This window comes from Pelophylax lessonae (assembly GCF_965119305.1).
Source record: "Pelophylax lessonae genome assembly, contig: HAP1_SCAFFOLD_108, whole genome shotgun sequence".
Lineage (NCBI taxonomy): Eukaryota > Metazoa > Chordata > Amphibia > Anura > Ranidae > Pelophylax > Pelophylax lessonae.
Window position 1 is genome coordinate 546,044 of NW_028120139.1, and position 20,683 is coordinate 566,726.

The 20,683-nt window shown below is 48.0% G+C and overlaps 1 protein-coding gene across 1 annotated transcript in view; it reads right to left on the minus strand.

Annotated features, from left to right (window-relative positions):
* Positions 1-274: 274 nt before the first annotated feature.
* Positions 275-20,683, minus strand: part of LOC309543491 (sodium-dependent proline transporter-like) — a 53,397-nt gene continuing 32,988 nt past the window's right edge. The window contains exons 9-15 of the mRNA XM_082275968.1: positions 20,115-20,227; positions 17,947-18,081; positions 15,597-15,696; positions 14,385-14,503; positions 1,071-1,244; positions 481-790; positions 275-447 (exon numbers count right to left, since the gene is read on the minus strand). Of these exons, the coding sequence (XP_082132094.1) occupies positions 632-790; positions 1,071-1,244; positions 14,385-14,503; positions 15,597-15,696; positions 17,947-18,081; positions 20,115-20,227 (800 nt within the window). The 3' untranslated portion in view covers positions 275-447; positions 481-631. The remainder of the gene's footprint in view (positions 448-480; positions 791-1,070; positions 1,245-14,384; positions 14,504-15,596; positions 15,697-17,946; positions 18,082-20,114; positions 20,228-20,683) is intronic.

Below are 20,683 nucleotides of genomic sequence, written 5' to 3' on the forward strand. Positions count from 1 at the left end.
ACGGGGCCCCAAGTGACATTGACTTCAGAGCCACAAGTGACATATTATGGGGCCCCAAATGACATTGACTTCAGAGCCATAAGTGACATACACTACGGGGCCACAAATGTTCTATACTATGGGGTCCCAAATGACATTGACTTCAGAGCCATAAGTGACATACACTACAGGGCCACAAATGCAGAAGTGGTTAATAAATTGGTCATGGCACAATGCACACATTACATCTCCACCATTGTATGGCACAGGAAGATCGATGGTCGTTCAGATGTACAGCGTCCCTCCATGGAACCTTCTAGATCTTAGCACAATGACGAGTACTGCTTGGTAAACATGGCCTAGCAGTCCATAGTAAGGCCACATCGAGGGTAAGAGTCCAGTAAACAATTGAATAAGGCATCTCTCAGAGATCTGAGAGCGTTGGATTTCAGGCACTGGGGGAAGTGTCTAGGTTGACTGCCCAAAGGCAGAGGATGGCACTGACAAAGTCTGTGATAACTGTCCCTCCCTCTCATTGGCCAGTCCCAGCAGATAATTCCAGAAAGATCGGGAACTGAGGTATTTCAAAAAAGTCGGAGCCTCTGCTGCTTATTGGACCGACATCCAGTCACAAAGTCCTCCATGTGGATGGTCAGGCCTCGCTGATGCCCCCTATCTGCCACATGGGGTCATTGAAGTCCTGCTCAGTCAAGTTGACGGTGTAGGGGACGTCGATGATTGAGGTAGATGGGTCGCGCTGATCGCTGGACGATCGCCAGGAGTTCAATGGCCGCAGGGAATTCTTGAACCTCTGATAAAGACAAAAGAGAAATATTAGAGTGCAGACATTTCACTTTTATACTTCAGCCACATTGTAGATTGTAAGCTCCTATGACCAAGGCTCTGTGTAATCACATCTTTATTTATTGTGCTGCTCAAGTCACCACATTTTTCCCATCTCACTCTCCCCGTATTATTCTGTACAAAGGATGGCGCTATATAACTAATTCCTCCTAACAATGGAGTCAGGGGATTGTGGGGAGTTGTAAATCTCCATACACATCGTACAATATGGGAAAAGGTCTACTCACATCGCACAGTGTCCCGCTCTCCCGGAAGATGGCGACTCCAGCCCAGATGGGGATCTGGATGCAGCACAGGGTGCCCATACATATGCCCAGAGCCTTGCCCCAGCGGGGGTACTCATAGGGCCCATAGTGCAGTGGAGTGTTGTACATTTCCATGAAGATGTAGAAGAGGATGAACTACGGGAGAGGAAATCGTTATTAGAAATGAAATATATACACAGTGACCTGAGTAGAGTTCCAGTACTGTGACCTTAGGGGTCGGAGAGGTGGCTGCTGACCCTGAACCCCCAAAATGTCCCCAGTCTAGAGGAGAGGAGGTCTGAGACACAAGAGGACTCTATTAGATCTCCAGTCACCGACCCCCCCCCCCCCCACACACACACCTTCCTGGCATTTGTTCAGTTCTCATAAGATGACCTCTACCGACTCTCGCTATCCTACACCTCTACGACTCTTACTATCCAAGACCTCTACCGACTCTTACTATCCAAGACCTCTACCGACTCTCACTATCCTAGACCTCTACCGACTCTCGCTATCCAAGACCTCTACCGACTCTCGCTATCCTACACCTCTACCGACTCTCGCTATCCTACACCTCTACCGACTCTCGCTATCCTACACCTCTACCGACTCTCGCTATCCTACACCTCTACCGACTCTCGCTATCCTACACCTCTACCGACTCTCGCTATCCTACACCTCTACCGACTCTCACTATCCTAGACCTCTACCGACTCTCACTATCCTAGACCTCTACCGACTCTCACTATCCTAGACCTCTACCGACTCTCACTATCCTAGACCTCTACCGACTCTCACTATCCTAGACCTCTACCGACTCTCACTATCCTAGACCTCTACCGACTCTCACTATCCTAGACCTCTACCGACTCTCACTATCCTACACCTCTACCTCTACCGACTCCTACTATCCTAGACCTCTACCACATCCTACACCTCTACCGACTCTTACTATCCTAGACCTCTACCGACTCTCACTATCCTAGACCTCTAACGACTCTCACTATCCTAGACCTCTACCGACTCTCACTATCCTAGACCTCTACCACATCCTACACCTCTACCGACCCTTACTATCCTAGACCTCTACCGACTCTCACTATCCTAGACCTCTACCAACTCTTACTATCCTCTACCTCTACCGACTCTTACTATCCTACACCTCTACCTCTACCGACTCCTACTATCCTAGACCTCTACCACATCCTACACCTCTACCGACTCTTACTATCCTAGACTTCTACTGACTCCTACACCTAAACCTACTCTTGCTATCTTACACTTCTACCGACTCCTGCACCTCTACCGACTCTTACTATCCTACACCTGTACCGACTCTTGCTATCCTAGACCTCTACCGACTCCTACACCTCTACCAACTCCTACTATCCTAGACCTCTACTACATCCTACACCTCTACCACATCTTACTATCCTAGACCTCTACTGACTCTTACTATCCTAGACCTCTACCGACTCTTACTATCCTAGACCTCTACCGACTCTTACTATCCTAGACCTCTACCGACTCTCACTATCCTAGACCTCTACCGACTCTTACTATCCTACACCTCTACTGACTCCTACTCCCCTGCACCTCTACCAACTCTTACTATCCTATACCTCTTCCACCTCTTACAACTGGGCCTCCTTTATCACTTTCTTGCTATGGCAGTGGAAAGGGTGGGATGGATTAGAATTCATGCGGGGTTTAGGGGAAGGTGGATGGAACAGGTGTACGGGGTTGGGGGGGTTTAGGTGAGGGTGGAGGACAAAGGTGTATTGGGGGGTTTAGGTGAGGGTGAAGGGCACAGGTGTATGGGGGGGTTTGGTTGAGGGTGGAGGTGTAAGGGGGGTTTAGGTGAGGTGTACGGGGGGAGGGGGGTAAAGGTGAGGGTGGAGGGTGTGACGGGAGTCACTTTAGGCTGGAGGGCTTGTGGAACCCAGAATACCTTAGAGAGGTTGTCCAGCATCCCCGTTCCCTCTTATGTGTAAGTCACACTGTGTCTATAAAGGGGCACAGGGTGACCAAGAACCCCAGTCTGGTCTGCACTAATCAGACTCGCTGTACAAACACACCGGACTCAGCCTTTCCTGTCACCCCGGTTATCCTGGGTTCTATATGTGTGGTTTGTGTTGGGGGAGGGGCTCTTTCACTTGGGACAATAATATTTCTGGTGTAACGCTCCTGCGTTTTATGTATAATGTGGATTTACAGCTGCAGAAATATTCCACTTCAGTAGTCATGTAGAGAAACGCTGAGACACCAATCCCAACTCCCAAGACTCATCATGTGTGGATAGTCTCAATTCAGCAAGTAGATACACACACTCAATAAGATGTTCCAAGAGTGACTTATATGTATAGTAATATAGTGATGAAAGGCTGAAGAGACAGGTTGGGTAGAGATGGTAGATGACAGACACTTGAAAGGAATGTTCTTGAAAGTAAGATAGTAGCAGATGGGATGCAGATAGGTTTAGCAATCATGTATGGTAGCAGATGATAGAGTAGCAGGTGAACATACAAGAGAGATCAACCCAGTGCAAGAGCAGATGGTATTAGGCTCAAGAGCTAGCAATCTTAGTTAATGCAGATGTAGTAATAGTCCTTAGTATGCAGAGCTAGATAGTGTAAGCTTTAGTATGAAGGTTATAGAGGTTTCCCCTGTGGGGTACTTATCACTAGTAGCAATGTAGTAGAGGAGAGGTTCGGCAAGAGCGGATGATCCGGTAGCGGGATACAGGGATCAGCAGCGTGGTTCCGATAGCGAGGTATGCTTGCAAGCATGAGAGCTTCAAGGCAGATTATGCGGCGTTGAACGAACATGTGAGTGAGACCGCCGGAGGTTGAAATAGCCGCTCCAGCGGGGCTTAGTGATGACAGCATCGGTCTTAAAGGTGTATGTGCACCTTACCAAAAGAGAATGGTGGGGCGCATACACTTAGGAAAAGTGGAATTAGGGTACCAAAGGTACCAGAACATTACAGTACTCCCCCCTTAAGGCCGGCTCCTGAAGGCCTCTGGAGCTGGTTTGTCTGGGTACTTCACATGAAAGTTGCGGATTAATCTAGGGGCATGTATGTCAGAGGTGTTTAGCCAGGTGTCGTCTTGGGGCCCATAGTTCTTCCATCAAACTAAGTATTGAAGTTTTCTTCTGTGGATACGAGAATCCAGAATCTCTTTTATCTCATATTCTTCTCCACCTTCAACTTGTACAGGAGGAGGAAGTGGGATAGTAGGCCTTATTCCTTGGTCAGGAACATGGGGCTTCAGTAGCGACACATGGAAGATGGGATGTATTTTTAGGTCTATTGGCAATGTAAGCTGTACTGCAGCTTTTCCAATAAGTTTCTTGATTGGGAAAGGTCCCAAGAAGAGAGGTCCAAGCTTTTTGCTAGGGATTTTCAGTCTTAAATTTTTTGTTGAGAGCCAAACGAGGTCCCCAATAGCATACTGAGGAGAAGGTCTTCTACGAAGATCATAGTACTTCTTTTGTTGACTATGAGCGTGTGCAATGGTAGTATGAAGCAAACCCAGAGAGTCCTTTATTTGGGTAAGATAGTCTGAAGCTACTGGGTTATTTGAAGGAAGGATGCGTGGTGGAAGAATAGAGGGATGAAACCCATAGTTCAAGTAGAACGGACTCTGCTTGGTCGTACTGTGGGTTGCGTTGTTGTAGGCAAATTCTGCCAGGGGGAGAAGATCCACCCAATCATCCTGTTGGTAAGAAGTGTAACAACGTAAATACTGCTCGATGCATTGGTTGACTCTTTCAGTCTGTCCGTTGGTCTGCGGATGGTAAGGAGAAGTGAGCTTCCGCTCGATCCGTAGTATGTGACATAGTTCTTGCCAGAACTTGGAAATAAATTGTGATCCACGGTCAGACAGAAGAGTTTTTGGGATACCATGTAACTTAAAGACATGTTTCATCAGGAGTTCTGCCGTTTGTTTGGACGAAGGTAGTCTGCGAATAGCAATGAAATGTGCCATTTTTGTCAGATGGTCCACTGACACCAAGATGGTATTAAATCCTTTGGAAGGAGGTAGTTCTACTATAAAGTCCAAGGACACAACTTCCCATGGAGTTTGGGGTATTGGTAGACTGCATAGTAGACCGGATGGTCTCGTAGTGTCAATTTTGGACCTGGCACAGACATTGCATGAAGAAACGAATTTTTGTATAGATGTTTTCATGTCAGGCCACCAGAATTGCCTGGTAATCAGATTAAGAGTCTTTGTCATACCCATATGTCCTGCCATAGGCACATCATGAGATAATTCCAAGATCTTGGTGCGCATGGTAGGTGGTATGTAAAGTTTGTCGTTGTAGTAGAGGAAGCCTTCTGCATCAGTATTTAGTTGTGGTGGGGGTGAATCCAAACTTATACCATGCAAAACCTCTTCCTTCAAAGAACGGACAACTCCAATAATGCGTTTGTGAGGTATTATAGGAACGGAAGGGATTTCGAAGTAGTTTTCTTCAGTTAGTCGTGATAGTGCATCCGCCTTTTTGTTCTTATCTGCAGGTGTGTAAGTCACTAGGAAGTTAAACCTTAGAAAGAATAGTGACCATCGTACCTGTCGATGCGAGAGAGTTTTGTTAGTCTGAAGATATTGGAGGTTTTTATGGTCCGTGTATATAAGTATTGGTAATCGGGTGCCTTCGAGTAAATGTCGCCAATTCTCCAGAGCCAATTTTATAGCAAGCAGTTCCTTTTCACCCACGGGGTAATTTATCTCTGGACTGTTTAAGGATTTAGAAAAGAAGGCCACTGGATGAAGTGGTGAAGTGTGAGTTGGTCGTTGGGAGAGTATTGCTCCTACTGCCATGTTTGACGCATCTACCTCCAGAATGTATTGGAGGGATGGGTCTGGATGGCGTAATATGGGAGCAGAAGTAAACCTTGTCTTTAACAAGTGAAAAGCTTTATTTGCTTCATCTGACCATTTGAATGTTTTTTAATGCTAGTGAGCTGTGTGAGGGGTCTCACAATGGCAGAGAAGTTCCTGATGAATTTCCTGTAGAAATTAGAAAATCCAAGGAATCGCTGTAGCGCCTTGCGTGTAGTTGGTGTAGGCCAATCCTGAATGCAGGATATCTTACTCATGTCCATCTTGATTCCTGTTTTGGATATGATGTAGTCTAGAAAGAGTACTTCTTCTTTATGAAACAAGCATTTTTTCAGTTTCACATAAAGGTTGTGTGCAAGCAATCTCGATAATACTAGTCTTACATGTCTTATGTGTTCAGACAGGGTCTGTGAATATATAAGTATATCGTCCAGATATACCACAACACAGACATCTAGTAAGTCTCTGAAAATATTGTTTATAAATCGTTGAAAGGCTGCAGGGGCGTTGCATAACCCGAATGGCATTACAAGATATTCGAACAATCCGTATCTGGTTCTGAATGCAGTCTTCCACTCGTGTCCATCACGGATTCGAATGAGATTGTATGCTCCTTTCAGGTCCAATTTTGAAAAATAGGTAGCTCCACGCACCTGTTCAATGAGCTCAGGGATAAGCGGTAGAGGATAGCGATCTTTTATTGTAATAGCATTCAATTGCCTATAGTCGATGATAGGCCTGAGACTTGAGTCCTTATTGCGGACAAAAAAGAGTCCTGCTGCTGTGGAAGAAGTGGAAGGTCTAATAAAACCTTTTTCCAAATTCTCATCCAAATATTCTTTGAGATGGGAAAGTTCATCCTGTGAAAGAGGATAAACATGACCGAACGGCAATTTGCTATTTGGGAGTAGATCAATGCTACAATCATAGTCTCGATGGGGAGGTAGTGCTTGAGCATTTTTCTCAAGAAAAACCTCAGAGAGATCCTGATAACATAGTGGTGCAATCTCATCTGTCACCACAGACAGGATCTTCCCGAAAGACGGGAGGTTACACGTACCCTCGCAATAGCAAGAGAGGAAGGTCAGGGTCCGTTCCTTCCAATCTATGGTTGGTTGATGTGTGTGCAACCAGGGAAGTCCCAAAACAATGGGAAAGTGGGGTGAGGGTATTAGATCGAAGGTAGTGGTCTCCATATGAGACCCGTTAGTAGTGACTAGGAGTGCTTGTGTCTGATCAGTGATCGGACCAGAGGATAAAGGAACACCGGTAATAAGACTCACTGAGACAGGTTTAAGTTTAGAAATAATAGGAACTTTATTTAAAGCAGCAAGACGTATGTCAATATAATTTCCACAAGATCCTGTGTCAATCATGGCCTTAGTAGTAATCCTGTTCTGGTCCCACTGTAATGTTAAGCAAACAGAAAGGTAAGGGTTAGTGATTGAAGTTGTCAATCCCCCTAGGAGGACATGTGAACACTCACCCTTCTTTTTGTAGACTAGGGGACAGACATTTATCTTGTGATCCGGGGATGCACAGTACAAGCAGAGATTACCAGATCGTCTTCTGGCTCTTTCCATAGTTGATAGAGGTGGGCGTATGGTTCCTACCTCCATAGGAACGGGGTCAACGGCCGAAATCCGAGAAGAACTGGATAATGGCATTCCCATTTTTTCAGCCTTTTTTTCTCGTAGTCTTCCATCTATGGTAATACTGAGTTGTATCAATGCATCCAGGGTTTTTGGCAGATCCGCTCGGGCGAGCTCGTCTTTAACGGCCTCTGATAGGCTAAGCCTAAATTGAGTTTTCAGAGATGCATCATTCCATTCTGAATCAAGGGTCCATCTCTTGAATTCTGCGACAAAGTCTTCCACAGGTCTCCTACCTTTCAAGGATCTTAATTGAAGATCGGCGGTACTCTGCCTATTGGGATCATCATATAGGCTAGTAAGTTCTGCTAGAAATAAGGTATAGGATTTGAGAAGCTGGTCGCTTTTCTCAAAAAGAGAATCTGCCCAGGCCCGAGGATCGCCTGTTAGGTAAGAAATAATAGTACAAACCTTAATGTGATCAGTAAGGTAGGTACGGGGTTTTAGCAAGAAAAGTAACTCACATGCGTTTTTAAATTTTTTGCGATCGACTGTAAATACCAAAGGAGGATTTATTTTGGGTTCAGGGGACTGAGCAGTGGTAAGTTGTGTCAGTCTGGTTACCTGCTGCGTCAGAGCCTGATTTTCTTCTCTTAATTCAGCAAGTGCGTGTATTAACGCAGTTACTTGCTGTTTTAATTGTGTCACCTGAGTGGTTATTTCTGCTGAATCCATTTGAGGTTCGTTCAATCTGTAACGCTCCTGCGTTTTATGTATGATGTGGATTTACAGCTGCAGAAATATTCCACTTCAGTAGTCATGTAGAGAAACGCTGAGACACCAATCCCAACTCCCAAGACTCATCATGTGTGGATAGTCTCAATTCAGCAAGTAGATACACACACTCAATAAGATGTTTCCTAGAGTGACTTATGTATATAGTAACACAGTGATGATAGGCTGAAGAGACAGGTTGGGTAGAGATGGTAGATGACAGACACTTGAAAGGAATGTTCTTGAAAGTAAGATAGTAGCAGATGGGATGCAGATAGGTTTAGCAATCATGTATGGTAGCAGATGATAGAGTAGCAGGTGAACATACAGGATAGACCAACCCAGTGCAAGAGCAGATGGTATTAGGCTCAAGAGCTAGCAATCTTAGTTAATGCAGATGTAGTAATAGTCCTTAGTATGCAGAGCTAGATAGTGTAAGCTTTAGTATGAAGGTTATAGAGGTTTCCCCTGTGGGGTACTTATCACTAGTAGCAATGTAGTAGAGGAGAGGTTCGGCAAGAGCGGATGATCCGGTAGCGGGATACAGGGATCAGCAGCGTGGTTCCGATAGCGAGGTATGCTTGCAAGCATGAGAGCTTCAAGGCAGATTATGCGGCGTTTAACGAACATGTGAGTGAGACCGCCGGAGGTTGAAATAGCCGCTGCCAAGGGGCGCTCAGTGATGACAGCATCGGTCTTAAAGGTGTATGCGCACCTTACCAAAAGAGAATGGTGGGGCGCATACACTTAGGAAAAGTGGAATTAGGGTACCAAAGGTACCAGAACATTACATCTGGACACTGTCCCTCAGGAAATATCTGAAGATGAACGGTCTGATTTTTCAGATTGCTAGAATATTGCAGGAGTGTCTCATATACCCTTGCTAGATAGGTGGGGTTTGTTATTGTTAAGTGCCTGTATCCCATTGTTTTATTGATTCTTTCTGCCTTAAGATCAACCTATTATGGGATGTATATGTGTATGTGGATTGACTGCTAAGGGGGAGGGGGGGTTGTCCCACAGTTTAGATCTCTTTGTGACTGTGTTTGAATAAACGGTTCTTATTCTGGTTTACTCTAAAACTGGTACTGCCTTGTTCTTGGGGTAATTATAGCCAGATTCATGGATCTCATGTTCCAGAGCTTAGGAAGCAGGTTACTGGTGGAGATACCCAGTTGGTGGTGTCCAGATTCCGTCACATTGGTGGGATGCTTCCTGCAGACTGGGAAATCCAAACCTCCACCGGGATCCAAGATCGGGATAGCAGACTTTGGTCGACCCAACGGAGATATGGACCTGGCCTCAGAGTTTGAGGGGCTGCTGCAGATCACCCTTTCAGTATACCCCAGGACGGTGTCTTCAAATCAATACCTGGAGCTCAGGCAGCATATTTGGGTGGAGCTCTGGATTGGAGCCCTCCAGCTTGCTGGTATATACCAGGGCAAGTGCTTTCCAACCCAAGGGCAACGGGCCAGTGATCAAAAGGAGTTGCGGATGCATTGCTGGGAGAGCGGCCCCAGGAGCAATGGGTATCTGAGTTGGACAGGCTGGTCCAGCAAGAGATAGAGCTGGACAATCAGTATCGGGCTCTGCAATGGCACGCAGAGCAGAAATATTCAGAAGAGACATCAGAATGCTCTCCGGAGGGATATGACTTTGGTGGCCCTGGATTGCTGTGGGAGAGCCTTACAGATGCGTTTGTGTTTGGTGATGAAGGGGAACCTACCCTTGAGAACCTGCAAGAATACAGAGAGGCTATGCTCCGTCTCACAGGGGTCTCAGAGCTTAAACCTGATCTACAACACTTGCTAAGGAAAGAACAGCATCTGGAAAGGGCATACAGGAAACTGCTAGAACACGTTCAGCAGCATGCCTTAGAATCGTCAGTGGAAACTCCGAAGATTGCTGTTCCCAAAGATGAAGTGCTGACAACTGTTGTGGAAATTTTGGTTGTGGACATTTTCTTTCGTTTAAATAGTCATAATGTCTCCCAGTGTCGAGTTTTACCGATAATCGCTATTTACAGTGATTATCGCTTTAACTGTCATTGCAGGAAAGACTTGTCGGTGAAAACCTTCCATCGGATGAGATGGCACAATACTAGTACCAAGATTAATAGAGGGCATCTTTTAGTCACATTCGGATCCGTGTGATTGAAACACTGCTACTATTGTCTTATGCAGATAAAGCCTCATCAACTGGAACAGTTAGAATGGTCACTGTCATATTTGGTTTATAAAAATAAATATATATAAATCATGTATGATTGGACCCACTAATAAGTACGAGTACATGTTTATGGATTGACATGAATGAACAATGAAAAGCCATGTGCCCCTTGTGGCAGTTGAGCCCTTTGTTCGCTCGTGTCCATTCATGGGCATGTACTCTACAGTTTCTATTGTGTTTTTTGAATGTATATGTGTTCTGTGATTGGTGGTTGTGAAGCCACTCCCTGTAACTCCCTTTTGTTCACTTGCTGTAAATAAACCCGCCCTGCCCTGAGAGGGACACAGAAGACACAGGAAGCTCACACACACACACACACACACACACACACACACACACATACACACACATACACAGACACAAGCTCACACAGCCATCCATCCATGCAGACACACAGAAACTCTTACCCACACACACACACACACACACACATAGATATCCGGAGAGAGACCTGGCAGATGGCATCGAAATGACCCAGCGCGTCTGTTCCCTTTTTTGTCGCCGATCGCTTGGTAAATCCTTATGCAAAAGAGCGGTACAATTGTACTTTTCAGTACAAGCTATTAATGGAGCTTGGTGCGTAATAATCTTGAGCGCACTGAAGCGGGTTTCTATGCTCCAAGCGCTATTAATTTCCACGACACAACAGGGCAGAGCCCAGCACCGATAACATCTTCTGTGTTCCACAGACAGGAGATGGTGAATCCTGATCCCTAGACACCACCAGAGACCGGGGATTTTTTCTGTTGAGGAGGAACAACCCGGTGAACCTCCAGCAGAAGAGCTGACTTCAGAGCATGGCGCTGTTGACCTCTGCATACAATAATCGGCGGCCCTGAAGGATTTGTGCAAGGCCACCAATGTTTCACTTTACTTCCCAGTGGAACAGCTGGAAGCTGGGCAGAACGCTACTGGCCTCTGCCCACAACAATCACCTCCGCAGGAGCTCCAGGGTGAGAATGCAATCGGCACCTCACAACTGCAGCTTGAGCTGATATCAGTGGATGGGACTGCGGTATTCACTGTCAGCAATCCAGCAGAAGGGCTGGCAACAGGGCAGAGTGCTGCTGGCCTCTGCCCCCAACTAACAGAAGATGGATTTCCTGTGGTAGTGGATGGGACTTCGGTTCCCACTTACACAACCCCAGAAAAAGTGTATGAGACTACTGTCTCCACCTGGATACCGCAGGGATGCTGGGTAGGCGGCCCAGATCCCCAACAGCATGATGGAGTGATCCCAGCCACCTTGTCTTCTCTACAGCGGCTAAATGGACTCCAGAGAGAAGGACCAGTCCACACTTCTCCCCAGCAGGGGTTGTGTTCTACAAGAGAGTCAGAGGTTGGCTGGGTGAGTAACGCTGTGTTCCGGACAATTTGTTTGGGGTACTGTGTGGGTGCAGACATTGGGGGATGGGAACTACGGACTAACTTCGAAGTCAACCCGTTTGGGGTCTCCTTCTGTGTTAGTCTCCTCCTGAAAGGGGAGAAATGGGACATGAGTCACTTTTAGTGACAACCATGTGATGGGAGTCACTTTGGTTGGGGGGCCTGTGGAACCCAGATTACCTTAGAGAGGTTGGGAAACTCCTTGTCCAGCTTCCCCGGCCCCTCCTATGTGTAAGTCACCCCATGTCTATTAGGGGCACAGGGTGACCAAGAACCCCAGTCTGGTCTGCACTAATCAGACTCGCTGTACAACCACACCGGACTCAGCATTTCCTGTCACCCCAGTTATCCTGGGTTCTATATGTGTGGTTTGTGTTGGGGGAGGGGCTCTTTCACTATAATATTTCTGAACAGTGTCCCTCAGGAAATATATGAAGATGAACAGTTTGACCTTTCAGATTGCTAGAATATTGTAGGAGTATCTTATAGACCCTTGCTAGATAGTGAGGTGAGGTGGGGGTGGGGTTTGTTATTGTTACGTACCTGTATCCCATTGTTCTATTATTTCTGTCTGCCTTAAGATCAACCTATTATGGGATGTATATGTGTATGTGGATTGGCTTCTAAGGAGGGGGGGGGGGGGGTTTCAAACAGTGTATATCTCTTTGTGCATGTGTTTGAATAAACAGTTCTTATTCTGGTTTACTCCAAAACTGGTATTGCCTAGTTCTTGGGGTAACTATAGCCAGATTCATGGATCCCGTGTTCCAGAGCTTAGGAAGCAGCTTCTTGGTGAAGATACCCAGTCGGGGTGTCTGGTTCCGTCACAGAGTGCACATGTGTACGGGGGTTTAGGTGATGGGGGAGGGCACCGGTGTATGTAGAGTTTAGGTGAGGTGTACAGGGGGAGGGGGGTATAGGTGAGGGTGGAGGGCACAGGTGTATGTAGAGTTTAGGTGAGGTGTACGGGGGGGTATAGGTGAGGGTGGAGGGCGGTGGGCACAGGTGTATGGGGAGTGTAGGTGGGGGTGGAGGGCACAGGTGTATGGGGGGTTTAGGTGAGGTGTACAGGGGGAGGGGGGTATAGGTGAGGGTGGAGGGCACAGGTGTACAGGAGTTTAGGTGAGGGTGGAGGGCACAGGTGTATGGGGGTGTAGGTGATGGTGGAGGGCAAAGGTGTACAGAGAGTTTAGGTGAGGGTGGAGGGCACAGGTGTATGGGGGGTTTAGGTGAGGTGTATGGGGGGGGGTGAACCTCTACTGACTCCTACTCCCCTGCACCACTACCAACTCTTACTATACTACACCCCTACCACCTCTTACAACTGGGCCTCTTTCATCACTTTCTTGCTATGGCAGTGGTGGAGGGAACAGGTGTACAGGGGGGGTTTAGGTGAGGGAGGAGGGCACAGGAGTATGGGGGGGGGGTTTAGGTGAGGGTGAAGGGCAAAGGTGTACGGGGGTTTAGGTGAGGGTAGAGGGCACAGGTGTATGGGGGGGGGGGGTTTAGGTGAGGGTGAAGGGCAAAGGTGTATGGGGGTTTAGGTGAGGGAGGAGGGCACAGGTGTAAAGGAGGGGGGGGGAGTTTGGGTGAGGGTGGAGGGCACAGGTGTACGGGGGTTTAGGTGAGGGTGAAGGGCAAAGGTGTATGGGGGTTTAGGTGAGGGAGGAGGGCACAGATGTACAGGGGTTTTGGTGAGGTGTACAGGGGGAGGGGGGTATAGGTGAGGGTAGAGGGCACAGGTGTACGGGGGTTTTGGTGATAGTGGGGGGCACAGGTGTACGGGGGTTTAGGTGATGGTGGAGAGAACAGGTATATAGGGGTCTAGGTGAGGGTGGAGGGCACAGGTGTACAGGGGTTTAGGTGAGGGTGGAGGGCACAGGTGTACAGGGGTTTAGGTGAGGGTGGAGGGCACAGGTGTACAGGGGTTTAGGTGATGGTGGAGAGAACAGGTATATAGGGGTCTAGGTGAGGGTGGAGGGCACAGGTGTACAGGGGTTTAGGTGAGGGTGGGGGGCACAGGTGTACAGGGGTTTAGGTGATGGTAGAGAGAACAGGTGTACAGGGGTTTAGGTGAGGGTGGGGGGCACAGGTGTACAGGGGTTTAGGTGATGGTGGAGAGAACAGGTATATAGGGGTTTAGGTGAGGGTGGAGGGCACAGGGGTTTGGGTGGGGGTGGGGGGCACAGGTGTATAGGGGTTTAGGTGAGGGTGGAGGGCACAGGTGTACGGGGGTTTAGGTGATGGTGGAGAGAACAGGTATATAGGGGTCTAGGTGAGGGTGGAGGGCACAGGTGTACGGGGGTTTAGGTGAGGGTGGAGGGCACAGGGGTTTGGGTGAGGGTGGGGGTGGGGGGCACAGGGGTATGGGTATTTAGGTGATCCACAATGAGAAATGTCCCAGCTGTCCTCCCAGGCCCAGACATAGAATTTCCTCTCTGGAAGTCGGTGACACTTACCAGCAGGAGGACCGGTGTGCAGAATACCCAGCATGCCTTGAAGTAGAAGAGGAGTTTGGTGCACCAGGGTGGACAGCGGCAAATCATATCCACAATATCCTGACAAAACTGATTCACACCTGAGAGCCGGAAAAAACACAAAATTCAATAAATTACAGAGAGAACAGCATGAGAATGAAAAAACAAAGACATTCTATACCCTTCCCCCTCCCACAATGGGGAGGCTTCTTTCAGTAGTTTGTGTCTCTGCCCCTCCCACAATGGGGAGATTTCCTGCAGTAGTTTGTGTCTCTGCCCCTCCCACAATGGGGAGATTTCATGCAGTAGTTTGTGTCTTTGCCCCTCCCACAATGGGGAGGTTTCCTGCAGTAGTTTGTGTCTTTGCCCCTCCCACAATGGGGAGATTTCCTGCAGTAGTTTGTGTCTTTGCCCCTCCCACAATGGGGAGGTTTCCTGCAGTAGTTTGTGTCTCTGCCCCTCCCACAATGGGGAGGCTTCTTGCAGTAGTTTGTGTCTCTGCCCCTCCCACAATGGGGAGATTTCTTGCAGTAGTTTGTGTCTCTGCCCCTCCCACAATGGGGAGGTTTCCCGGTAGTAATTATCAGTACACTCCCTCGGGCCCCTTTGATTTGGCCCTTAGTCTCTCCAGTCTCAGGGAAGTCATCTGGGGTGACGAAGGTTAAATAATAATATGGGGACACCGATGAAGTAAAATGATTGGCAGCGGATTGAGAAGTCCTTTCAGTTCTACAATATTGTTCTTCGATGGTGGCGTCCCCCTTGAAGGGCGGAGCTCGGTCCGCCATACTGGACTCCAGGGTGATGAGGTCCGGGACTCTGGGACAGCTCAGACCAGCCTGACCCTCCATTATTAGTATCCTCACACCTGAGAGGTATCAACAAATTATACCCCACCCCCCCCTCCAGACTCTGACCTGGGAGCTCTACCTGATGTCTCTCGAATTCCGATCCACCAGCCTGAGGAACACCATGAGATCTTCTCTGGAAACCCCCAACAATCCCACCCATGTCCCTCTCCCCCCATGGGTCACCCATTAGAAGGTTGGGTTGTCACTGTTTACCGGTCCGCCATGCCGATGGGCCGAACAGCAATCACACGATCGCCTAAAAAACTCTAGCCTTCCCCTTCCCGGTTACTAACCAGACGACAGTCACACCGACCCGGGTGGGGCCTCGGTCAGCCGCACTCACCGTAGAAGAAGGCGATGCCCATACACATGAAGAGGGTGATGATGATGAGGCCGAAGCTGGTGCTGTACGAGTCAATCAGGGTGAACCAGTAGATGCCGCCCTGTGAGGAGAAGGCAGGTATTATACCAGAGAACGAGCCTCACTGACCTTGGGGGGTAAATCTACCATTCACCGGATCCAATTATCCTAAACCCCCATAATCAGATAATTGCCCCCAGCTGTCCTCCCCGTATCACTGAAGATGGGAATTTAGGGGTTCTTTGGACAAGGACATATTTGCCCTCATTGGAAGTCGCCATACTTTTTTCAGCAGGTTGAAGTCCAATCTGGAAAGTTGCCGCGTGAAAAAATAAAAATAAATGTAAAATTTGGGAAAAAAGAGAAAAAAAGATCCCCCCGGGAACAGAGATTCATCCTTCCCTCTACTGAACACGATGATGGAGGTGGTGAGATCCATCTCCTCCACTCTGGGGGGGTTATAAAGGTGTAAATAAAAGGGTTAAAATAACCCCACTCCCAAGTCTGCCCATAGGCAGGTGCAGTCTACTTTCTCAACTGCAGGTGGCACTCCTCCACAGTGGAACCACAGCTGGAGAAGAAATCAAGCTCCTCTATGGTTTCATGCGTCACTGGGGAAGCACCCAATTGGATGTTGCCTCCCCATGTGACTCCGGTGGCCATCTTGGGTCAGACAGAGCCTACTAAAGGCCCTGACGCCCATGATTGGCGTGCTTTATGTGAGTCACAGTGTAGGGAGAGGCACCCCGTCTGATAGGGACAGCACTAGCAGTAGGGAAAGGTTCCTAACAAGGAGGGAAAGTGTAAGGTTCCAACTCCTTGGACATCTTCCAGCTTGGGCATTCCACTCTCTTAACAGATGCTGTCAACCCGGCTGATACCGGTCATCTTTGTATAGTTGGAAACCATGACTGCACCTGGTTGGGTAGATGTCCCTCCCCCCCCCCCCGGGTTGTTGTGAACTTTCCTTAAATTACCCTGTCTCGGGGTAAAAAGAGGTTCTGACCCAGGATTCTCGTCCAGTCAGGTTGAGGAGCTCCAGGGGTTTTCCTAATTCAGAGGAAACTTTTTTTCCGGAGTCCTGAGATTTCTTAGAGATCTAGGATGAAATCTCCAGTCCTAGGTCCTGGTCCTCAGAACCACCAGCACACTCATTGGACACTCATTGGACACTCATTGGACACTCATTGGACACTCATTGGACATTCATTGGACATTCATTGGACATTCATTGGACACTCATTGGACATTCATTGGACAGATGTGTGCTGGGTAAACGTGCAGAACGATTGTTTCGTTACGATTCTTTATTTAACTAATTTTGTTTAAAATCCTTTAATTCGTTTTGTTTATTCGTTTTCGATTCCAATTTTCTGAATTCAAATTGAATTAATTTAAACCGCATTCGGAAAATTTGAATTATAATTTATTTTATTCAAATTTAAGATTTTATTCTATTCTTTTCTTTTCTATACTAATCAATTCTATTTGAATTGAAATTTATTCTGTTCGAAAATTTGAATTTCAGAAGACGGTTGTATTTTTTCTATTTTGTTCTATTGTTTTTTTCTGTTCTATTATTTTCTATTCTATTCTGTTATATTTTCCTCTATTATATTCTATTCTATTTTTTTCTATTCTATTTTATTCATTTCTTGTTTTCAAATTCGATGTCAAAATCGATTCTAATCTGATTTGAATTTTATTCGCATGTCGGACGAATTTTGTTTCATTATTTTGGATTGGTTTAATTTCTTTACTATTGTGATTCGGAAATTTAGATCTATCCAAATTTACGAATAAAGAAAAGTTAATCCGAATTTCGATTTGGAATGAAAGGAACCGCACACATCTATTGCTGGGACCCTCCCTGGCAGACAAAGGAGGTCTCTGCCCAGTACAGATGGAAGCCAGAACAGCAAAGGGCTGCCAAGTGAATGGCTCCGGCTTTGAGGAGAGGTCCGGAGTGGTTTCATGGTCTGTAGACCAGACTAAAGGCCGGGAGACTTGACCTGGTTTGTCCTTTGGATGGAAGATGAATGTTTTATACTCCTACAGGGGGAACGGAATCCATTTTTGTTTTTTGATCTTTCTTGGAATAAAAATGGACAATAAAAACCCTTCAGAAGAATTCAGGGAATGTCCATGCGGAGAAAGTTCCCACACACTGGATCAATCTTCTATTATAAATATCAGAGGGTATTGATTTATAGGGCAGCTTGCACCTTAATATTTGAGGTGTGGCAATACTCACACGCTATTGGTTGATGATGGTGTCATGTGACCTCAGTAATATATCTGGAAACATACAGCAATGGCTTTGTAGTCTCACCTCTGTGACCAGCAGAAGTCCCAACAAGTAGAAGGAGAAGCAGAGAGCCCCCAGGAACATTGTCTTCCGTTTCCAATCCCGAAGTGTCGGGAACTCATCCAATATGGCCGTCGTGATCCCCTCCATATTCCCAAACTTGTAGAGGAGAGAGAAAAAAGAGTCACAAGCCAAATCCAGAGTATTACAGAGTGTGATGGACTACGGGGCACAGGAAATATGAAATCTACACCATCAGCCAGGACACCAACCCTATAGAAGGCCAGTCTCAAGTAGGTGCTCAGCCCGGACACCAACCCTATAGAAGGCCAGTCTCAAGTAGGTGCTCAGCTGGGACACCAACCCTATAGAAGGCCAGTCTCAAGTAGGTGCTCAGCTGGGACACCAACCCTATAGAAGGCCAGTCTCAGGTAGGTGCTCAGTCAGGACACCAGACTTATAGAAGGCCACCCTCAGGTAGGTGCTCAGCCGGGACACCAGCCCTATAGAAGGCCAGTCTCAGCTGGGACACCAGCCCTATAGAAGGCCAGTCTCAGGTAGGTGCTCAGTCAGGACACCAGCCCTATAGAAGGCCAGTCTCAGGTAGGTGCTCAGCCAGAACACCAACCCTATAGAAGGCCAGTCTCAGGTAGGTGCTCAGTCAGGACACCAGCCCTATAGAAGGCCAGTCTCAGGTAGGTGCTCAGCTGGGACACCAGCCCTATAAAAGGCCACCCTCAGGAAGGTGCTCAGCTGGGACACCAACCTTATAGAAGGCCAGTCTCAGGTAGGTGCTCAGTCAGGACACCAGCCCTATAGAAGGCCAGTCTCAGGTAGGTGCTCAGCTGGGACACCGGCCCTATAAAAGGCCACCCTCAGGTAGGTGCTCAGTCAGGACACCAGACTTATAGAAGACAAGTCACAGGTAGGTGCTCAGCAGGTACACCAGCCCTATAGAAGGCCACCCTCAGGTAGGTGCTCAGCTGGGACCCCAGCCCTATAAAATGCCACTCTCAGGTAGGTGCTCAGTCAGGACACCAGACTTATAGAAGGCCAGTCTCAGGTAGATATTCAGCCGAGACACCAGGCCTATTGAACGCCACCCTCAGGTAGGTGCTCAGCAGGTTCACCAGCCCTATAAAAGGCCAGTCTCTGGTGGGTGCTCAGCCAGAACACCAGCCCTATAGAAAACCAGTCTCCAGTAGGTGCTCAGCAGGTACACCAGCCCTGTAGAAGGCCAGTCTCCGGTAGGTGCTCAGCCGAGACACCAGCCCTATTGAACGCCACCCTCAGGTAGGTGCTCAGTCAGGTACACCAGCCCTATAGAAGGCCATCCTCAGGTAGGTGCTCAGTCAGGTACACCAGCCCTATTGAACGCCACCCTCAGGTAGGTGCTCAGTCAGGTACACCAGCCCTATAGAAGGCCACCCTCAGGTAGGTGCTCAGTCAGGTACACCAGCCCTATAGAAGGCCACCCTCAGGTAGGTGCTCAGTCAGGTACACCAGCCCTATAGAAGGCCAGTCTCAGGTAGGTGCTCAGTCAGGTACACCAGCCATATAAAAGACCAGTCTTCGGTAGGTGTTAAGCCAGGCCACCAGCCCTATAGAAATCCAGTCTCCGGTTGGTGCTCAGCTGGGACACCATCCCTATAGAGGGACCAAATGTCAGGGACACAGTCACTCCAAGCAGAGTTCCTCAGGTGTGCTGCAGTTTGGCTCATAGAACACACAGGAGATAATCTGATTGGTTCGGCTGGTGGGCGGAGACTTTGCCTTTTGCACCTGACTAGAGAGACATTTTTTTCTTTAGGCAATTTTTTTATTCACATTAATAGGATATAATGCATGGACCTATGGCATAGTTATTACTTACAGCCGGCAGGTGGTGAAGCTAAGTCAGTCCTTTGCCAGGAAATTTTACTGCTGTATTCAGGCAATGTATTACATTGGAAACACACAAAGATAAAGGGTAGGGGGGGGGGGGGGGTATTAACATAACAGATAAAACTCACCAAAGCCTGTAATGGCAGGTATTATACTCTGGTGGGACCACCTGGTGGCCGCTATCGGTCATCACCTGGACAGCCAGCAAATGGGAGGAACACAATCTACAGACTTCAATGATGGAGGTCTGGCGTCTGCCATGTTACACAAAGGTCGGTGTAATGGAAAGCTTTAGGCGAGAAACTTACCAGAGTGTCCACTCCCAGCGTGAAGAGCATCAAGAAAAACAAGATGGACCAGAAGACTGAACCTGGAAGAAGAGCAAGGGCTTCTGGGTAGGCAACGAATGCTAAGCCAGGGCCTGTGGGGAGACAATGGAAGTCAGTTCCATGCTATGATGTCATCACTTCCTTGCAGCATCTTATGACCAGACTTTCGGCCTGACCCTCACACTTACAGGAGGACACGCCCCCCCCCACACTTACAGGAGGACACGCCCACCCACACTCACAGGAGGACACGCCCCCCCACACTCACAGGAGGACACGCCCCCCCCCCCACACTTACAGGAGGACACGCCCCCCCCCACACTTACAGGAGGACACGCCCCCCCACACTTACAGGAGGACACGCCCCCCACACTTACAGGAGGACACGCCCCCCACACTCACAGGAGGACACGCCCCCCACGCTTACAGGAGGACACGCCCCCCCACACTTACAGGAGGACACGCCCCCCCCACACTCACAGGAGAACACCCCCCCACACTCACAGGAGGACACGCCCCCCCAAACTTACAGGAGGACACGTCCCCCC